Source organism: Patagioenas fasciata, chromosome 2 (genome assembly GCF_037038585.1).
Source record: "Patagioenas fasciata isolate bPatFas1 chromosome 2, bPatFas1.hap1, whole genome shotgun sequence".
Lineage (NCBI taxonomy): Eukaryota > Metazoa > Chordata > Aves > Columbiformes > Columbidae > Patagioenas > Patagioenas fasciata.
In genome coordinates this window covers 19,989,699-20,004,429 of record NC_092521.1, presented here as the reverse complement: position 1 = coordinate 20,004,429, position 14,731 = coordinate 19,989,699, and the positions used below count along the sequence as shown (strand labels likewise).

General features: G+C 44.9%; 1 protein-coding gene and 1 long non-coding RNA gene across 7 annotated transcripts; both read right to left on the bottom strand.

Moving 5' to 3' along the window:
• Positions 1-229: 229 nt before the first annotated feature.
• LOC139827340 (uncharacterized) lies at positions 230-6,344 on the bottom strand. 3 transcript variants are annotated; one of them, XR_011737857.1, is made up of 4 exons: positions 6,174-6,344; positions 4,309-4,446; positions 1,375-1,581; positions 230-1,273 (listed from the first exon to the last, which is right to left on the bottom strand). It is a non-coding gene; the product is annotated as an uncharacterized lncRNA (long non-coding RNA). The 3 variants fall into 3 exon arrangements; XR_011737858.1 differs by having other exon boundaries at positions 1,453-1,581; XR_011737856.1 differs by having other exon boundaries at positions 230-1,581.
• A 1,166-nt stretch (positions 6,345-7,510) lies between these two features.
• TMEM74 (transmembrane protein 74) lies at positions 7,511-13,995 on the bottom strand. 4 transcript variants are annotated; one of them, XM_065832582.2, is made up of 2 exons: positions 13,892-13,995; positions 7,511-12,860 (listed from the first exon to the last, which is right to left on the bottom strand). In XM_065832582.2, exon 2 carries the CDS (start codon positions 12,652-12,654, stop codon positions 11,704-11,706), a length of 951 nt encoding a protein of 316 aa, XP_065688654.1. In that variant the 5' UTR covers positions 12,655-12,860; positions 13,892-13,995; the 3' UTR covers positions 7,511-11,703. The 4 variants fall into 4 exon arrangements, with proteins under 4 accessions (XP_065688654.1, XP_065688657.1, XP_065688655.1 ...); XM_065832585.2 differs by having other exon boundaries at positions 7,511-12,812; positions 13,892-13,992; XM_065832583.2 differs by lacking the exon at positions 13,892-13,995 and adding an exon at positions 13,600-13,861.
• Between the last annotated feature and the right edge of the window lie 736 nt (positions 13,996-14,731).

Genomic DNA, 14,731 nt, shown 5'->3' with positions numbered 1-14,731 from the left:
AAATGAGACATGGGAAAATGGAAAGGAGATGAAAATTGTACTAATAATCATTGAAAACTCTTCTGCCAAGCCTGGAATCAGCTCATAAAGGGGACTGACAAACGTCAGAGCTGGTACACAGGGCAGAGAGGGGCTGCATGGCTGGGAAAGGTGGGTAGGGAGTAGAGGAGGGAGAAAAAAAAGGGGAAAGAAGATCCCCCTTTGCAACATCAGAAAATACTGGATTTGTTTGGCTGCTCATGAAACCACTGCCTAAGGTTTTGAGGTATTTTCATAGAATCATGGAATCATTTTGGTTGGAAGAGACCCTCAAGGTCCTCAAGTCCAACCATTAACCTAACACTGGCACTAAACCGTGTCCCGAAGAACCTCATCTACACATCTATTGAACACCTCCAGGGATGGTGACTCCACCACTTCCCTGGGCAGCCTGTTCCAATGCCTGACAACCCTTTACATGAAGAAATTTTTCCTAATATCCAACTTAAACCTCCCCTGGCACAACTTGAGGCCATTTCCTCTCATCCTATTGCTTGCTACTTGAGAGAAGAGACCAACCCCCTCCATGCTACAACCTCCTTTGTGCCTTTAGGGAAACCTGGAGAATGCAGAGCGTCATCAAATTAATTGCAAGATCAACTTTTATTCTGAAAGATGACAGAATGATGTGAGAGAGAATTTAATGTCTATCCAAAGTAATCAAATTCAAAGAAGTCTTTGGTATTACTGTCGCTAGAAACATAATTGGGCCCATACAGTGTAGCATAAGAAACTCCCAGCAACTGACTGTCCCCTCCATTAAAATAGAAATGGATAGGGACCTCTGAACACACTGAACATACCTACAGGACATATTATATGGAAAGGAGCCATTGCTTTCAAAATCATGACTTTTTATTATTGATAATAAATTAGTTTGCTAGCATAAAGAACAACTAATCACTGATTTTAGTAAATAGATACATTGTGACTTAAAAACAGTTGACCACCACCAAAGCATCCACAAGTCATTGCTTTTGTATTGCTGGGTAAGGGCCTGCCTTTGGTTTTACTTTTTTTTTTTTTAATTTACATTCTTGATTAGCCTCTTGTATTACAACCACATCAATCAAGCTGACTAAATTCAATTCAGTATGAAATGTGAAATCTATTTCCCCAATAATTATTGACTATAGCTATTTCCATTATGAAATCCATATTCCTGCCTGCTTGCTGACAAGACTTCAGTCTCCTTCCCATTTTCTTCTTTTTAGTTCCGTATATTATACTTTATCTGGCAAAAGAAGAATGAAAAATATTATTCTTATATTTTCCCCTTTTGTTCACCAAGATAAAAAATTAAGATGCATGGATAACTGTGTATGCTTAACTTACCTTAATTAAAACAGGAACTAATCCAAACATCATCCTACAAAAATGACAGTAAACAGCTTTGACGAACATAGCAATTACCTTGGGGATACCATGAGCGAGGCTTCAGCTCAAGGTAAAGAGAGGTGCCCTCTCCCTCAGAGCTGTGACAGGTTCACCTCCTGTGGTGTTTGGATACAGAGCTCCTGACTTGCAATGCATTGACTCATTCTGCGTGTAAATAAAAGACTACAGTTATTTATGTAAGCTTGTTGTTACGTGTCAAAAGTGATGTGGGGCATTTCCAGTGAAGGATTCTTAAATATTGTACAAACTTTCTATGTCAGCCCTCCATTATCTGGATTCTAACCTTCATCCTTGAAAAAAACGCCACTAAAAATTGTTCTGTTTACTGTGGTTAAGACTGTGATTTTGAGCCACAGCCCTGAGCTGTTACTGCTGTGTTGCAGAGCATCCCCAGGAGCTGTTTATCTCTCTGAGTCACAACTCCTTTCATCCTGCTCTGTGCAGGAGCAGTAACTTACTACTGACCTCAACTTTTATCTCAGGCTTCTTCAGCCACCCAGCTGAAAGGTGGGCTTAATCCCATCTGAAGTGGAAGGGACATACCAAATCATTGTGTTTTTATTCCTATGCACTGGACCCAGAACCAGATAATAGGTAGGACAACCAAAGTGCAGGAACTAGTTCTTTACTGGGCCACAGAACACAGCCCACAGGCACATCCATCGATAGATGAGATTTGGGCTCTCAGATGCAAATGTATAAATGAGATCTCTGTGGATATTTAAAAGGCTATTTAAGACTCCCTATGAGAACAGAAATATATTCCGTTATGCAGGCTCAGGCTTGCACTCCTGGAGCTGCAGGGGTGCCTTGTGTCAGCTGGACACTGACCATTGCCACCAAGGCAGGGGCGTGCAAATGGCTCTGGATGTGTGTGTGCGTACAAGAGGCTTATGAAGGACTGTGGAGCTGGCATCAAAGTGTAAAGCAAGAATAGCACAAGCAGAAATAATGTATGACCCTGAACCACCCCAGATGAGAACATAAAGGGAAATTGTCTGGACAGAGAAAGACTGACAGCTCTTTGAATCTGAACACTAAATAAAGACATGCATTTGTGGCACTCCTATAAGGACTCTGGTTCCAGAAATCAATGCAAAGATTTGTTCCGTCTAATATGTGGCATTTTTCTCCCCTTCTCAGACAGACTAATTTTACCTAGAAACTTGCTGTCTGCATTACATCTCCTGTTCTTTTTCCTGCAGATGATAAGGCATTGTCCACAACTGACTTAATAACAGCAATGAGAGAGAGAGAGAGATTGTCACTTTATGTTACTCAGACAGCGGTTAAAGTTAATAAAGGTTCAGGCTCCTTCTTTGTGCTGCAAGTACTGTGTGACAGACCAGCCTGCTGAGGAGCCCCATTGGAGGTGCTGGGCCCCTTGGACACCAGGATGGTGGAGGTGGCTTTTATTTTCTCATCAAGACATCTCATATTTGCTTCTCTCCATACGTCTCTATCCCTGCTGGAGAGTTGAAAATGTAACCTCAGTAGAGTCAATGTTCTTCTCTCACATACCAGGACAAGAAATACCATTAGCCTGTGAATAATGTATGAGGTGAACAGTTTCTGTACCCATCCCTTTCTGTTCAGGGGTTGACCATGAGCTGTTCCCCATCTCCTTCCCTCCCATAGTCCATCATGGATCTAAAGCTTTGACCCTCACTCTCTGTAATGCACTTCTCCTATGCACAACTGCTTCCCAACAGGGGCTGTAGAATAAGGCAGCAGCGTATGACAAATGATGTTCTTTTTGTAGACTGTGCAGAGCTGGAGGTCAAAGACACTATTAATAATTCCCTGTCTTTTTAAAAGCCATATTTCCTCCATTTGCTGGCAACATGATTTGAAAGGTCTGTACAAGCCACTTAAAACAGCAGCTGAACAGAAGCATTTCAGCACTGTCCAATATTGATTTTTGCCTCTAACTCGCCTCTTTGCTAAGACTAGTTTCAATATCCTGTGATGTTTAAGTGAAGATGTTTCATATCTCCATAGCTGTGCATTGTCATTTGATACCATAGATAAGCCAGTAGTATTTTCCTTACTAACATGGTTTGGCTTAAAGAGCAAGAGTGCCACAAAATCTCCATTCTGGACCATTGCTGCCCACATCAAAGAAAGGCTGAGTGAGGAATGAATGAAGGTGGGCTGGAGTGGGGAACCCGGTTCACCAAGCTCAACCTGTACAAAAAAAAGATGAACACAGTACAGAGCTGGTGCAGCAGATTATTTCTGTCTCTGGAAAAGGGACCCCAAGGAACAAGAAAATTCAGTAAATTCAAAGCACTAGTTCCTGCACTCCCACAAAACAGAAGTTTAAAGAAAAAATACATCCAGGAAATTTAGCAAATCCTTAACCAAAATTAAGAAAACAAGATAAGCATATGTGAAACGTGAAAATGTGAAAGAAGTATAAGCATTGTAAACATTGGTTTGGCTAATCATGAGAGTGACCCAAAATTTAAGAAATTTCCTCACTAGAGAAATTAGAACATACATATATATATATTTTTTTTTTTCTTGTGATGACAACAGGCAAGGACAGCAAGTAAGATCCTGCTAGAAGAGAAGAAAAGGTCATGAGGAAGTGCTCTATATTTATACTGGAAAGAAAAAAGACAAAGGAAGAATGGGTTTTCTGCTTTGTGGGGAGGGAGAGAGGAGCACAATTGAAAATGATGCTGAGAAGGCTGAAGTGCTTCAGCGTATTATTTTTTCTTTACCTCATTAAGAAAAAATCTAAAACAATTCCGACATTCCATACACTTTAGAGCTTTTTAAGAACTTAGGCTGGTAGAGTGCAGAAAAAGAGGCTACATAGATATTTTATATAGCTTCAAATCATGTGAGCCTTATAAAATTTACCCCAGAGTGCTCAGGGAATTGAGTAAAGCAATTTCACAGCCATGAGCAATTATCTTTGAGGACTGATGGAGGGTGAATGAAGTTTCAGAAGACTGGAAAATGACCTCTCAAGAGCTCTTCTGGCCATGGTTACCATTCCTGTAAGGAGGGAAAAGCAAAGGTAAAACCATGACTTATTGATTCGTAGTTCTTTGGGAAGCCACAGCAGCAAAGCAACTACTTGGTATTATTTCTCACTATAGACAAAACATAAAGTTTTGAGAACATGGGGTCAGGGTGGATCAAATCAAAGGTCCATCTGTCACAAAATTGTCTTAGATAGCAGCCTGCAGCAGGTACTGCTGTATCTCAAACAAAGTTTAGGGCAAGCATGCACCAGCACACTCTCAGCTCTCAGAAATCAGAAGCTCAGGGACTTATGGAGCTGCAGACTTTGCATGTTTCTGGCAATAGCCCTCCATGACCTTTAGTGGCCCCTAACGATTACTAATCAAGAGATCTTGAAAGTGCTGTCTTTATTATAATAATACATGAACTCAGAAGATAATACACGGTAACTGAAAATAGTCACATACTTTCTACTACTCTGCCTTTCAGTGAATATTTTTTGCTCGCAGCTTGGATATATTGTTATCAAGTATACATTCATTTCATGAACAGCTAATCCTGGAGAAAAGCAATACTGAAATGTCGGGATAGCTACTTGATAATATTTACATTCAAGCACAGTTACTTTTTCTAGTTTATCAGAAGCTGCTTCTTATTAGAGTTGAACAAAATTTATTTTAAACTCTATAAAGAGATAAAAGACAATCTCCTGTAGATGGATATACTGCAGTTGGAGAATAGTGATTAAAGGACTTTATTTACATTTCTAGCTGATCAACATCTTTTAGATACTTCTAATGGGAGGAATTGATTTTTTCCTCTACAAAAGGGACTTAATCAATTTTGCTTCTGGAAATGTTTTATTCAACAATAGCTGAATTTCCCTGCATACACGTCTGTCAAAGCAGAGACTATTATTGGAAAAGAGAAGCCTTTTGTGCTGACATAAAGATATCTGGTTTATTATTTCAACAGAAGCATATTGATTTTTTTAAACCTTAAAAAACAGCCCAACTTGCCATAAAACAAATGCCTTAAATGTGCGAAACCTTCCTCAAATTCCAGCAAATACTAGCAAAATATAGTTTCTGTTGACTTTGCTAGGATTTTTTAAAATTATTTTATACTTGAAATTAAACTTTAATGGCATTCTTCAGAAAACAAAACAAAACAAAACCAACAAATAATTGCTGTACCTATTTGGATTAATTTATTCTAGAGATTCTGTAATAATTAAGCTCTTTCTGCAGTGCTGGTCTGTGACTTAAGAGGCCTTGGTTTCTGTCATCAGCTCCCCAACTGGCTCTCTGGGCAAGAGAGGTGGCTCACTTCATCTGTAAAATGGGGACACTATACGCTTTTGTATAGAGCTTTGACATCTATGTGTATTAGCTTGCAGTACCCTTATTCACAACAGTGACCAAATGTCTGTGAAGTGCAACTCAGTTAATGGAAATACCACAGTATTTTTACCATACATAAAGGTGGACAAATCTGCACATAAATGAGCAGAAAACTCTTTACAAGTCTTTAGTACAACAAGTCTGCAGAAGTATTTTAACTGTGGATTTGTATTGAAAATCTAATTAAAATATGTATTATTTGGCTGAATTTCTAGAGCATGCACTGTATTTATGTTTACACAAACAAATATTAACCAGGTTAATTTCAAAGAAGAGGTTCTTATCTGGTTTTATGCAAAATTTGTAATAGCCACCATTTAATTTAAACTGATGAGAAAATAAAAGAAGTCTCACCTTCCGGCAGTCTACAGGACTCTTGACCTTGCCAGGACTTACAAACATGGGGAAAAAAAGTCCCTGTGAATATAGTAAATGACAATGAATCTTTCAAAATTTAAAATTATAAGATTAAGAAAAATCCTGTAAAAAGGAGTAACAATCAATTTAGTGCTTGCTTTCAGTTAGAAAGCCTCCCAGCTCTTTAAGCTGATGGATTGTCATATCTATAAATACACATACTCTCTTAACCTCTTACTCACCATCGGTTGCACACTATAGGCTACGTCTGGCATCAGTGCGATGTTACTGCAGCCAGTTCGGTCACCCCAGGGACGCATTTATTACTGCTATAGCAGCAACAGCCTGAAACCTGAATTGCGAATCAGGGCCCTGTTGCACGCGGCAGTGTGGAAACTGGAAATCAAAGCAGACAGTCCCTGCTTCAGCGGGACCCACACCCACCGCAGCTCTCCCACCCACGCTCCGATCCACACGACTCCGGCAGGAAAGGGTCTGATCCTGTCAGGCTGAAATGAAAAGTGACATTGTGAGGCATAACCTGCACGACATACCTTCGTGTTGCATTTGGGAGGGAGCAGAGGTTGTCAAAGGTGGTTAAGATGCTTAACTGACATGCACTGAGGATCTGGGAGAAACAAAAAACACAAGCCAGGGGCAAACCATGGCTCCTTGGAGCTGGGCCAGCACCAGCGCTGTCATTGCCGCCCTGCTCTGGCACAGCCATGGCATGCTGGCATCCCTTCTGGAAGGGGGAGGTGAAACTGCCACCAAAGCTTCCATATCAGGCACAAAGCCCTCCAGGAGCACCACTCCTGCTTTTCTCCGCACCACCTACCACCGTCAGTGCTTTCTGGGTGCCCCGTACCCACCCATTGTCACTGCAGCCAGTGCTGCACCAGCTGCTGTCCTGCTCCAGCCACGGCCAAGCCAGGCTGGGGTGAGGACATGGCACTGAAGCCATCGTGCACATGGTTATGGTGGACTGGGGCTTGACACCCACCCGCTGCCACAGCACTGCCCCAGCTGCCAGCCCTGGCTGGTCCCCCCCTCCTCCTTTTCTCTTTAATTTTTTGGCTACACAGTTATGTGGGACACTAGCATAGCAGAATTTTAAAGCCTGCATTGCCTGGCAGTTTCAGACTGGGAAGGATCGGCTGATAGGGACACAGTTGCTGGGTGCGCTGGGGACAAGCTCGGTGTGCTGCCACAGCCAGACCCAGAGCCACCTCTCGCTGGGCGGCCATGCTGCCCGCCTGGGTCCTGCCATGGCTCCCGGCGGACAGGGACAGGGGCTGTGCAGCAACGAGCAAAGACAACCATGACAACAGCACTCAGCTTTATAGAGTTTTATTTTTTAATCTGTACAGAACACTGTTGCTATTATAATAAGGCATCAAACACACTATTGAAAAGCTCATGGTGGACTGTGATGTTTTGCCCTGTTGCAGGTCAAAAAGGAGTTTTACAAGATTAAACTGGTTGCTCTCCCAGTTGGTAAACTTTATATTCATTACAGACGGATTTTTAAAATAATTACAAAGATTAAAAAACTGTAAACATATAAAGAACAGCAACAACCCAGTGTAGCTTCCTAGGAGAGTGTCTCAGAGATTTCAGCTGTGGGGCCGGCGTCGGTCTGGCGCTGAGAAGACAAAGCTGCTGCACCGGGGAGCTGCGCTGGGCACCCGCCTGGCTATGGGCTCTTCGCCCATGAAGTCCCCAGCAGGGGCCAGGCAGCTCCCAAATGGCCAGCCTCGGCCACGAACACCTGATTGAGAAAAAGAAACTGAGAAAACAGGGTCACTGGGAGCTGTTTGAAGAGCGGGGAGCCAGCCACAGGGGAGTGTGGGCACTCCCGTCCCAGCTGCGGGTCCCTGGTCCCTCCAGCAGGAAGGCAGAGGCCAGGGCAGGGCCCAGCCCGCGGGCATGTTGTGAGGTAGAAAATGGGTAAGTGTCACGTTTCGCTGTTAGGGTTGGTCAGAAATAAACTGACTGATGGCACAAATCCCAATATGTTTCCTGGGTAATCCGGGGGGCACCTAAAACCCACCTGGTATGCCCCAAATTTAGATCCCCAGAGAAGAAAGCTCTCCAATGATCCATGCAAAATCTTTAGCCTGGGCAACAACAACAAAAAATTTTCCTCACACTTGTACCGTTTAGGCATTTACATTTTGAGGAGAGGAAATCAAACCACAAGGGTGCACGAGAGGGCAATTTTCCTTGGCCTCAGCCTTTGGTATCACCTCATGTGAGGTGAACAACACGAAGGCTCGTCCACCTGGCAGCAGGCTAATACATTCGTTTTCCACCATCAGATAACAAATAGCAAGTGTTGTGGTCTCTGTCGCACAACACACCATGAGAACCTGAGAGTCCAGAGGTTTTATATCACACCACCAACCCACACAGTCCCGTAATTGTAAAGGTATCTTGTTGGGTAATCAGTGAAATGTCCTGAGAGTTTTTATCTGCCAGATTCCTGCACTGTGAAGGCCTTCACCTCCTTTGGAGTACACACTAACATCACAATAAAGAAACTGTGTTAGTCCTGTTACTTAAATTTTCTTACTCCTCACACTTCTGTACTGTATATTTAAATTATTAGGATGACTTACATTTCCTTAAAATGCTCAGGGAAAATCTGAGAGTTCATTTAAGTATTGCAGGCTCATGATCTGTGACAGGCATTTTACAAAGTGTCAGAAAACTTCTCACTTGATAATAACATACTGACAGTCGAGGGAACGTTCCCTTTTCTAGTGCTAATAATCAGTATTAAGGCATGCCACAGTTCCTACAATAAATCTGTGATCCTTACAGCTTTAGCTGTCATCTTTCTGCAACAATGGAACGTACTCCAATTTTATGCACATGTATCATTAAAAAATATAAACGATGCCTCTCAAAACCACCAGCCAGAGCTTCTGTTGCTCAGGTGAGTACAGCATTCCTGTCAGGGGTTCAGGCTGGTGAAGAGGTTTCTCCCCCTGCGATGTCCATCCTCTGCCCCACGCATGCTCGCTGCCCCCGGCTCAGCACCCTCTGCCCTCGGCTCAGCACCCTCTGCCCTCCCACCTGCCACGGCTTTCCCTGGACCTCTGGAGCCCAGGGCCAGCCCTCTCCCTTCCTTGGGGCTGGAAGGAGGGCAGTGCTGTCCCAATACCCCACCTTCAGACAGTGTCCTCATACCCACCAGCAGGCAAAGGCCAGCCAAGGAGGACCCTTCCTCCTCCATGTCCTGCTTCTCGGGCTATTTCCTTCCTCACTCTCACCGATCACAACAGGCTGAAGGCTTCTCCTTACATCTGAAAGCTATTCCATTTATTCACCCTAGAAATTTAACCCTGAATTCCCGATGACACATCTAGAGGTATGTAAGCTCTCCAGAGGTGACTGTGGAGATGTTGGCCACTGCTGAACTCCTGCCCACAAACACACTCCGTATCATGACATAAACAGGCAAAATCATCTACCAGGCAGCAGCACCGCCTAATAAGGCTGTTCATTTAATTATCAAATAACACTGAAGCGGCAGTTAAAGCAGATCATATGTGAAGCAGCAGATCACATGTGAAGCAGCATCTCTTTCGCAGGGCCAGCATTAAAGCCTGGGTACCACATCACGCTATTTACAGCGACCAAAGGCATGAACCTGAGCAGTGCAGCTCCTCAAGCCCTCCGTTGAAGGCATCAGCACCCACAGCCAGCAGGCAGGAGGGACTAAACGCAGTAAGTGCCAGACTCAGGTGCTGCACATGTCTCCTGAGATGAACAGCCAGGGAAGAGGGAATGAGGAATCAGGTGGCAAAATTGTGTTCAGTCTCTCCATGTGAGGATGCAACCTTTCCATCTGCCACTTGTTATTCCAAACCTTGTGCTGTCACATGCTCCTGGATAAAGGGGGCATAAAGGAGATCCTCTCCTACCTTCCCACGAGAATTCTTCTCAGGTATGTCACAGTGTGGAAAAAAGTATCATTTAAAAAAGATTTTATATTCCTGATATTTGAGACTTAACTAACAACTGACAAGGCTGTGACAGTGAATTGCATGCATCTACTACAACTCTGCAGCCAGGAGCTGTACTGAGGTCTTCACTCATGTTTAGCTTTGGCAGGGACACAAATATATGTATTAACATACATGTATGTTAACAGGACATATATATATCTCTACTAACCTCTGTTCAGTAAGAACTGGCAGCAGTACATACAACAATCTTTCTTGGTTTTCCCAGTACTGCAATAATACAACTCGAATGCTCCACAGAAACCAGCTGATAATAAAGTAAATAGCGTCAGCGGTACCAGGTTTTGGTTACTGTGTCACAGAACTGTCACGAATAACAGCATGTACCCTAGATCACCCCGTGTTAAGTGAGTACCACATCAGCCAGTCCAACTGCCTGATATTTAACCTTTGTAATTCCTGACAATTTATTTTTTACAAATAAATTTGGTTTTATTGAATAAGCCTCAGAAAGTTTCTTCCTGATCTTTCCTTGCTGGTTATGAGAAGCCTGACAGCCTAGTGACATAAAACGGAAGTTTCAAAAGGACTAGTAAGATGCAGACAGCCCAAGTACAAGTAAAGCCCTGCAGCCAAGTTTGAATTTCTTCTGGCATCTGTACTGAAGGAGAAGTGTTCATTGTCAGCATCCCCATGCTTTTTTACTCTTTGGGTCTTTTGAGACTCCAAACAAGAGGTCAGTTAATTCAAGTTATGGCAGTTTTCATACAGAGACATCTGTCCACCAGGAACTAAACTTCTTTTATACGGGCCACTGTAGCTATCAGAAGCTAATGACTATCAATCATTGCTAACCTGAACTGAAATGGAGCCACTGACCTCAAGCTGAAAGAGCCTTTTGTCTCCTACCAATACCATGAGCCATATGGTTCCCTGCCCTTTGCCTCTTATTTTATATTTTAAATAATCACCACTAATTGTACAACTGTTTGAAAATATAGGAGATTTGTGGCAAGTCATGACCAAGTGGTATTATTTTTCCTTAGCTCTCACTCAATAGAAGAGAAGGGATCATCTTAAAGGACAAAAAAGCATTTCTCCCAACTAAATATTAGCCCTGCTCTTTGATTATTGGTCCTGCTTTTTAACAGTCTACAAAGTAGACTGTTAATAATCCTGCAGGCTGCAATAATTAACAGCTTCCAAAGTGTCAAGGTCATTGCTTTTCTTTAAGGGAGTAATAAGAAAATTATACAGGCAAGACACCAATGGAACATTTTATGTTAGGATAAAGGAGTATCTGAGGAACCTACTTATCACAAATCTCTTTTATTCAGTGGTTTTCATTATTTTATATCCGTTGCATTTTCTCTGGCACATTTTCCCTTTACAACAAGTGCTCATATACTGCAAACATTCGATTATAGAGCTTAAGAAAACAACATTCTTGTCAGACAAACAAACTGCATCACCAGCTATCTTTAGCCACTTCTGTTTTCTTTAATGAAATGCATTTTCCTGTGGAAATACTGCCTTAAAAAATCATGACCACACTAATTATCTATGGCAAGCACATCTTCTTCAACTAACGACAGCTCGAGCATATTATCATTTGCACCAGACTTCATTCTGAAGTTGAAAGACCCATAGAGCTTTGCAGACTCCTTGGAGGACGCAAACCTGCTCCTCCGGTACATCTCCCCCTTCCACATTGACATCATCAGCAGGCTGGAGAGCACCACTCCCCCCAGGGTTAAGAGACACAGCCCAGCAATAACACAGCGGTCCAAGTGAGCCCCAATCCTGGCGCTCTCGTTCTCCAGCCTCTCCATCTCCCGGGCAGCCACGGTGTTGGGATCCACAGTCACGTCTCTGGGTACCACGTAGGAAATGATCACCAGCAAAATGCCACTAACCAGGAACAAAATGGCACTAATGAACCCATAGTCCACAGATTTCCCAGCTGCCACCTCTGAAGCAGCATCATCCTCCTCAGAGACCAGGGAAGGAGAATCATGCACCCACTCAGGTGGCAGCTGCCTGCAAGGATGCTGCTGCAGAGGAGCATCCTGGCAGCGGATGCCTGTAGGACTTGGGGGACTTGCATGCTCCACGTTTACATTTTCATCCACATAGGTGAATGATGTCTCGAGTTCCTGGGCACAGCAGCAGGGTTTCTTCTTCCCTCCGTCCTCTTCTCTGGGCAAGTGCTCAGGCAGGTGGCTGGGCTGGGAGATGTCAGGGGGTTCAGGGTGCTCCCGAGGCAAGATGCCTGGAGGAGAGGGCTGGTGTGCTGGGGGGGGCTCAGCCACATGGCCCCTCTGCAAGGGCTTGCAATGCCTTTCGCAGTGCAGGGCTGCCATGGCAGCAGCTGCTCTCGGGTCCACCTCACCCCCTACATGCTGCTGCTCGTAGGGAGGGGAGGGCAAGCTCCAGCCGGCAGTGGAGCCCAGAGGTGCCTGCCTGCTCTCCTTGGCCAGGTAGAGAAGCTCCATGCAAGCCATTGACGTCGCTCCGGCAAGCCCCAACTCCTGGGCTACCGCATCCTTCAGTAAACGCTGCCTCTGGCCCACCGAAGAGGCTTCCCGGTATTGGAGCTGCTGTATCCCGGAAATCTTCTACTCTTTCACCAGCGTTTTGTTAGGGACATGGCTTGTGTCAGCTGTTAAATGATTAAACAAATCCTCTCTGACATTCATTTCTTTTCAGTCTGCAAATGAAATAGCAGAGGGGAAAAAAACAACAACAACAAAACCAAACCCGACAATCTCATGGTGATACATTAATAAACTGAACAGAAGATAACGCAAATGTAATACATCAGTCTTCCTCTCAGCTGTTCAAGGGGAGATGGCAAACATGATTGTTTTAACCACGCGCTTAAAACTGCAATCCTCTTGCAGATCCAAAATCTATTAGGGAGTCTAATCAACCTTTGACACCAGCATCCAATTAAGGCAGTAAGTCATCCACAGAGCACAGGATAACCAGAATAACTGTGTAAAATGTCAGAGAAAAGAGACGTCTGCTCTTTTAAAAGAAGTAACTCCCCCACCCCCTTCCAAATAAAGAATTTTAAACTCAGATTCACAGACTAATTAGAAAGAAGCACACAAATCCCATGTAGCTCAATAATCCAGGAGCTGTATTCTCTAGTGGAAATCTGATAATCCTATGGGAAAAGCAGTGCTTTCCTATAGCAGATCTCCAGTTTGATTAAGAGCTTTCGGAATGAAATTATGCCTCAAAGACTGATGACTCAAAGACGGATATTACTTCTTATCTGCAATTAATTCGTTATTACCCCCTTCTGCGCCCCATCCCCCCTCGAGGCCGAATGCCCGGTGTCATTAGGCAAAGCCCGCAGCCCAATAAATGTGTTGCATGCGTAGAAAACACATGTGCGCCTATAGCATATACGTGATCGATAACAGACACTGCTCACTCACGCTCTTCTCGGGACCTCAGCGGGAACCGGTCGCGCTAGGAAACGCGATCCCCGCCGGCGCGGGGAGTAGCTGGATCCACACGCAACTGTGTGACCCGAGTGATAGAGAGGTTGCAGGCGCACAGACACGCACAGCCAGACACGCACAGCCACACACGCACAGCCCGGCAGGCAGGGGCGGGCAGGAGGAGGCAAGAGCACGCCACCGCCTCCTTCTCCTCCTCCTCCTCCCCGCGGGTCTCTCACCTGCCCGGCGCAGCCCGCCCGCCGCCCTGCCCGCCCCGCACACATACCTCGCTTCCGCGCTCCGGCTGCGCCCAGCGCCCCGGGCCACAGCCGGGCGGCGGCGCCGAGCCCCGCCGAGCCCAGCCGGGCAGCGCCGAGGCGGGCGGGCGGGAGGGCTGTGCCGGCGGGCGGTGGCCGCGGCGGCACGCTGGGAGTTGTAGTCCGCGGGCGGCCGCGCCGCTGCGGCAGCGCAAGGAGCCGCCTGCCCGCGCCACAGCCCCCAGGAGCCTCCAGGCTGGGGATCTCGGGGGGTGCCGGACTCTCCCTGCGGGGTCTCACTGCCAAGGTTCGAACCTTACCGATCTCCGAGCGCCAGATTTCTGAGGTGGGTTTGGAGAGGAGGTTAGATAAAGTGAGCCTCGGAAGGTTGCTCTGCTGAGGGTGTCTAGCTCGATCGTCACCCTTTATTCCATGAGAGCTCATGAGTTACTCCGTGGAAAGATAAAATCAGATTCTCAAGTGATCGCAGCATTTGCAGAGCTGAGATTTCAATAAATATACTCATTGCAGGAGATGTGCAGGAAAATCTCAGGATCTCACTCCACCTTGGCAGAGTCTCTACACACTTTCTCTGACAGGCATAAATGACTCTTCAAAAAAAAAAGACTGTTGCCAAAATACATATTCAAATGAATGACCAGTTGGTACAAACCTTCATGAAGTTTTCTTGCCAGTGCTTTCTTTGATAAATTTAGATATGAAAATAAATCATAGAGGAGAAGGAACGAAAGACTGATCACAGATCGATACTGTGCTGTTGGGGAGAGAGCAGGTTCTGAGGAGGCAAAGGGCATGGAGGGAGGGACCTCTGATGTGGAGTTGAAATGAGGATGCTCATAGGAAGTAGA

Bases quoted from the DNA above. Each gene is read 5' to 3' on its own strand.
- TMEM74 (XM_065832582.2), bottom strand. From the start codon at position 12,654: ATGGCTTGCATGGAGCTTCTCTACCTGGCCAAGGAGAGCAGGCAGGCA.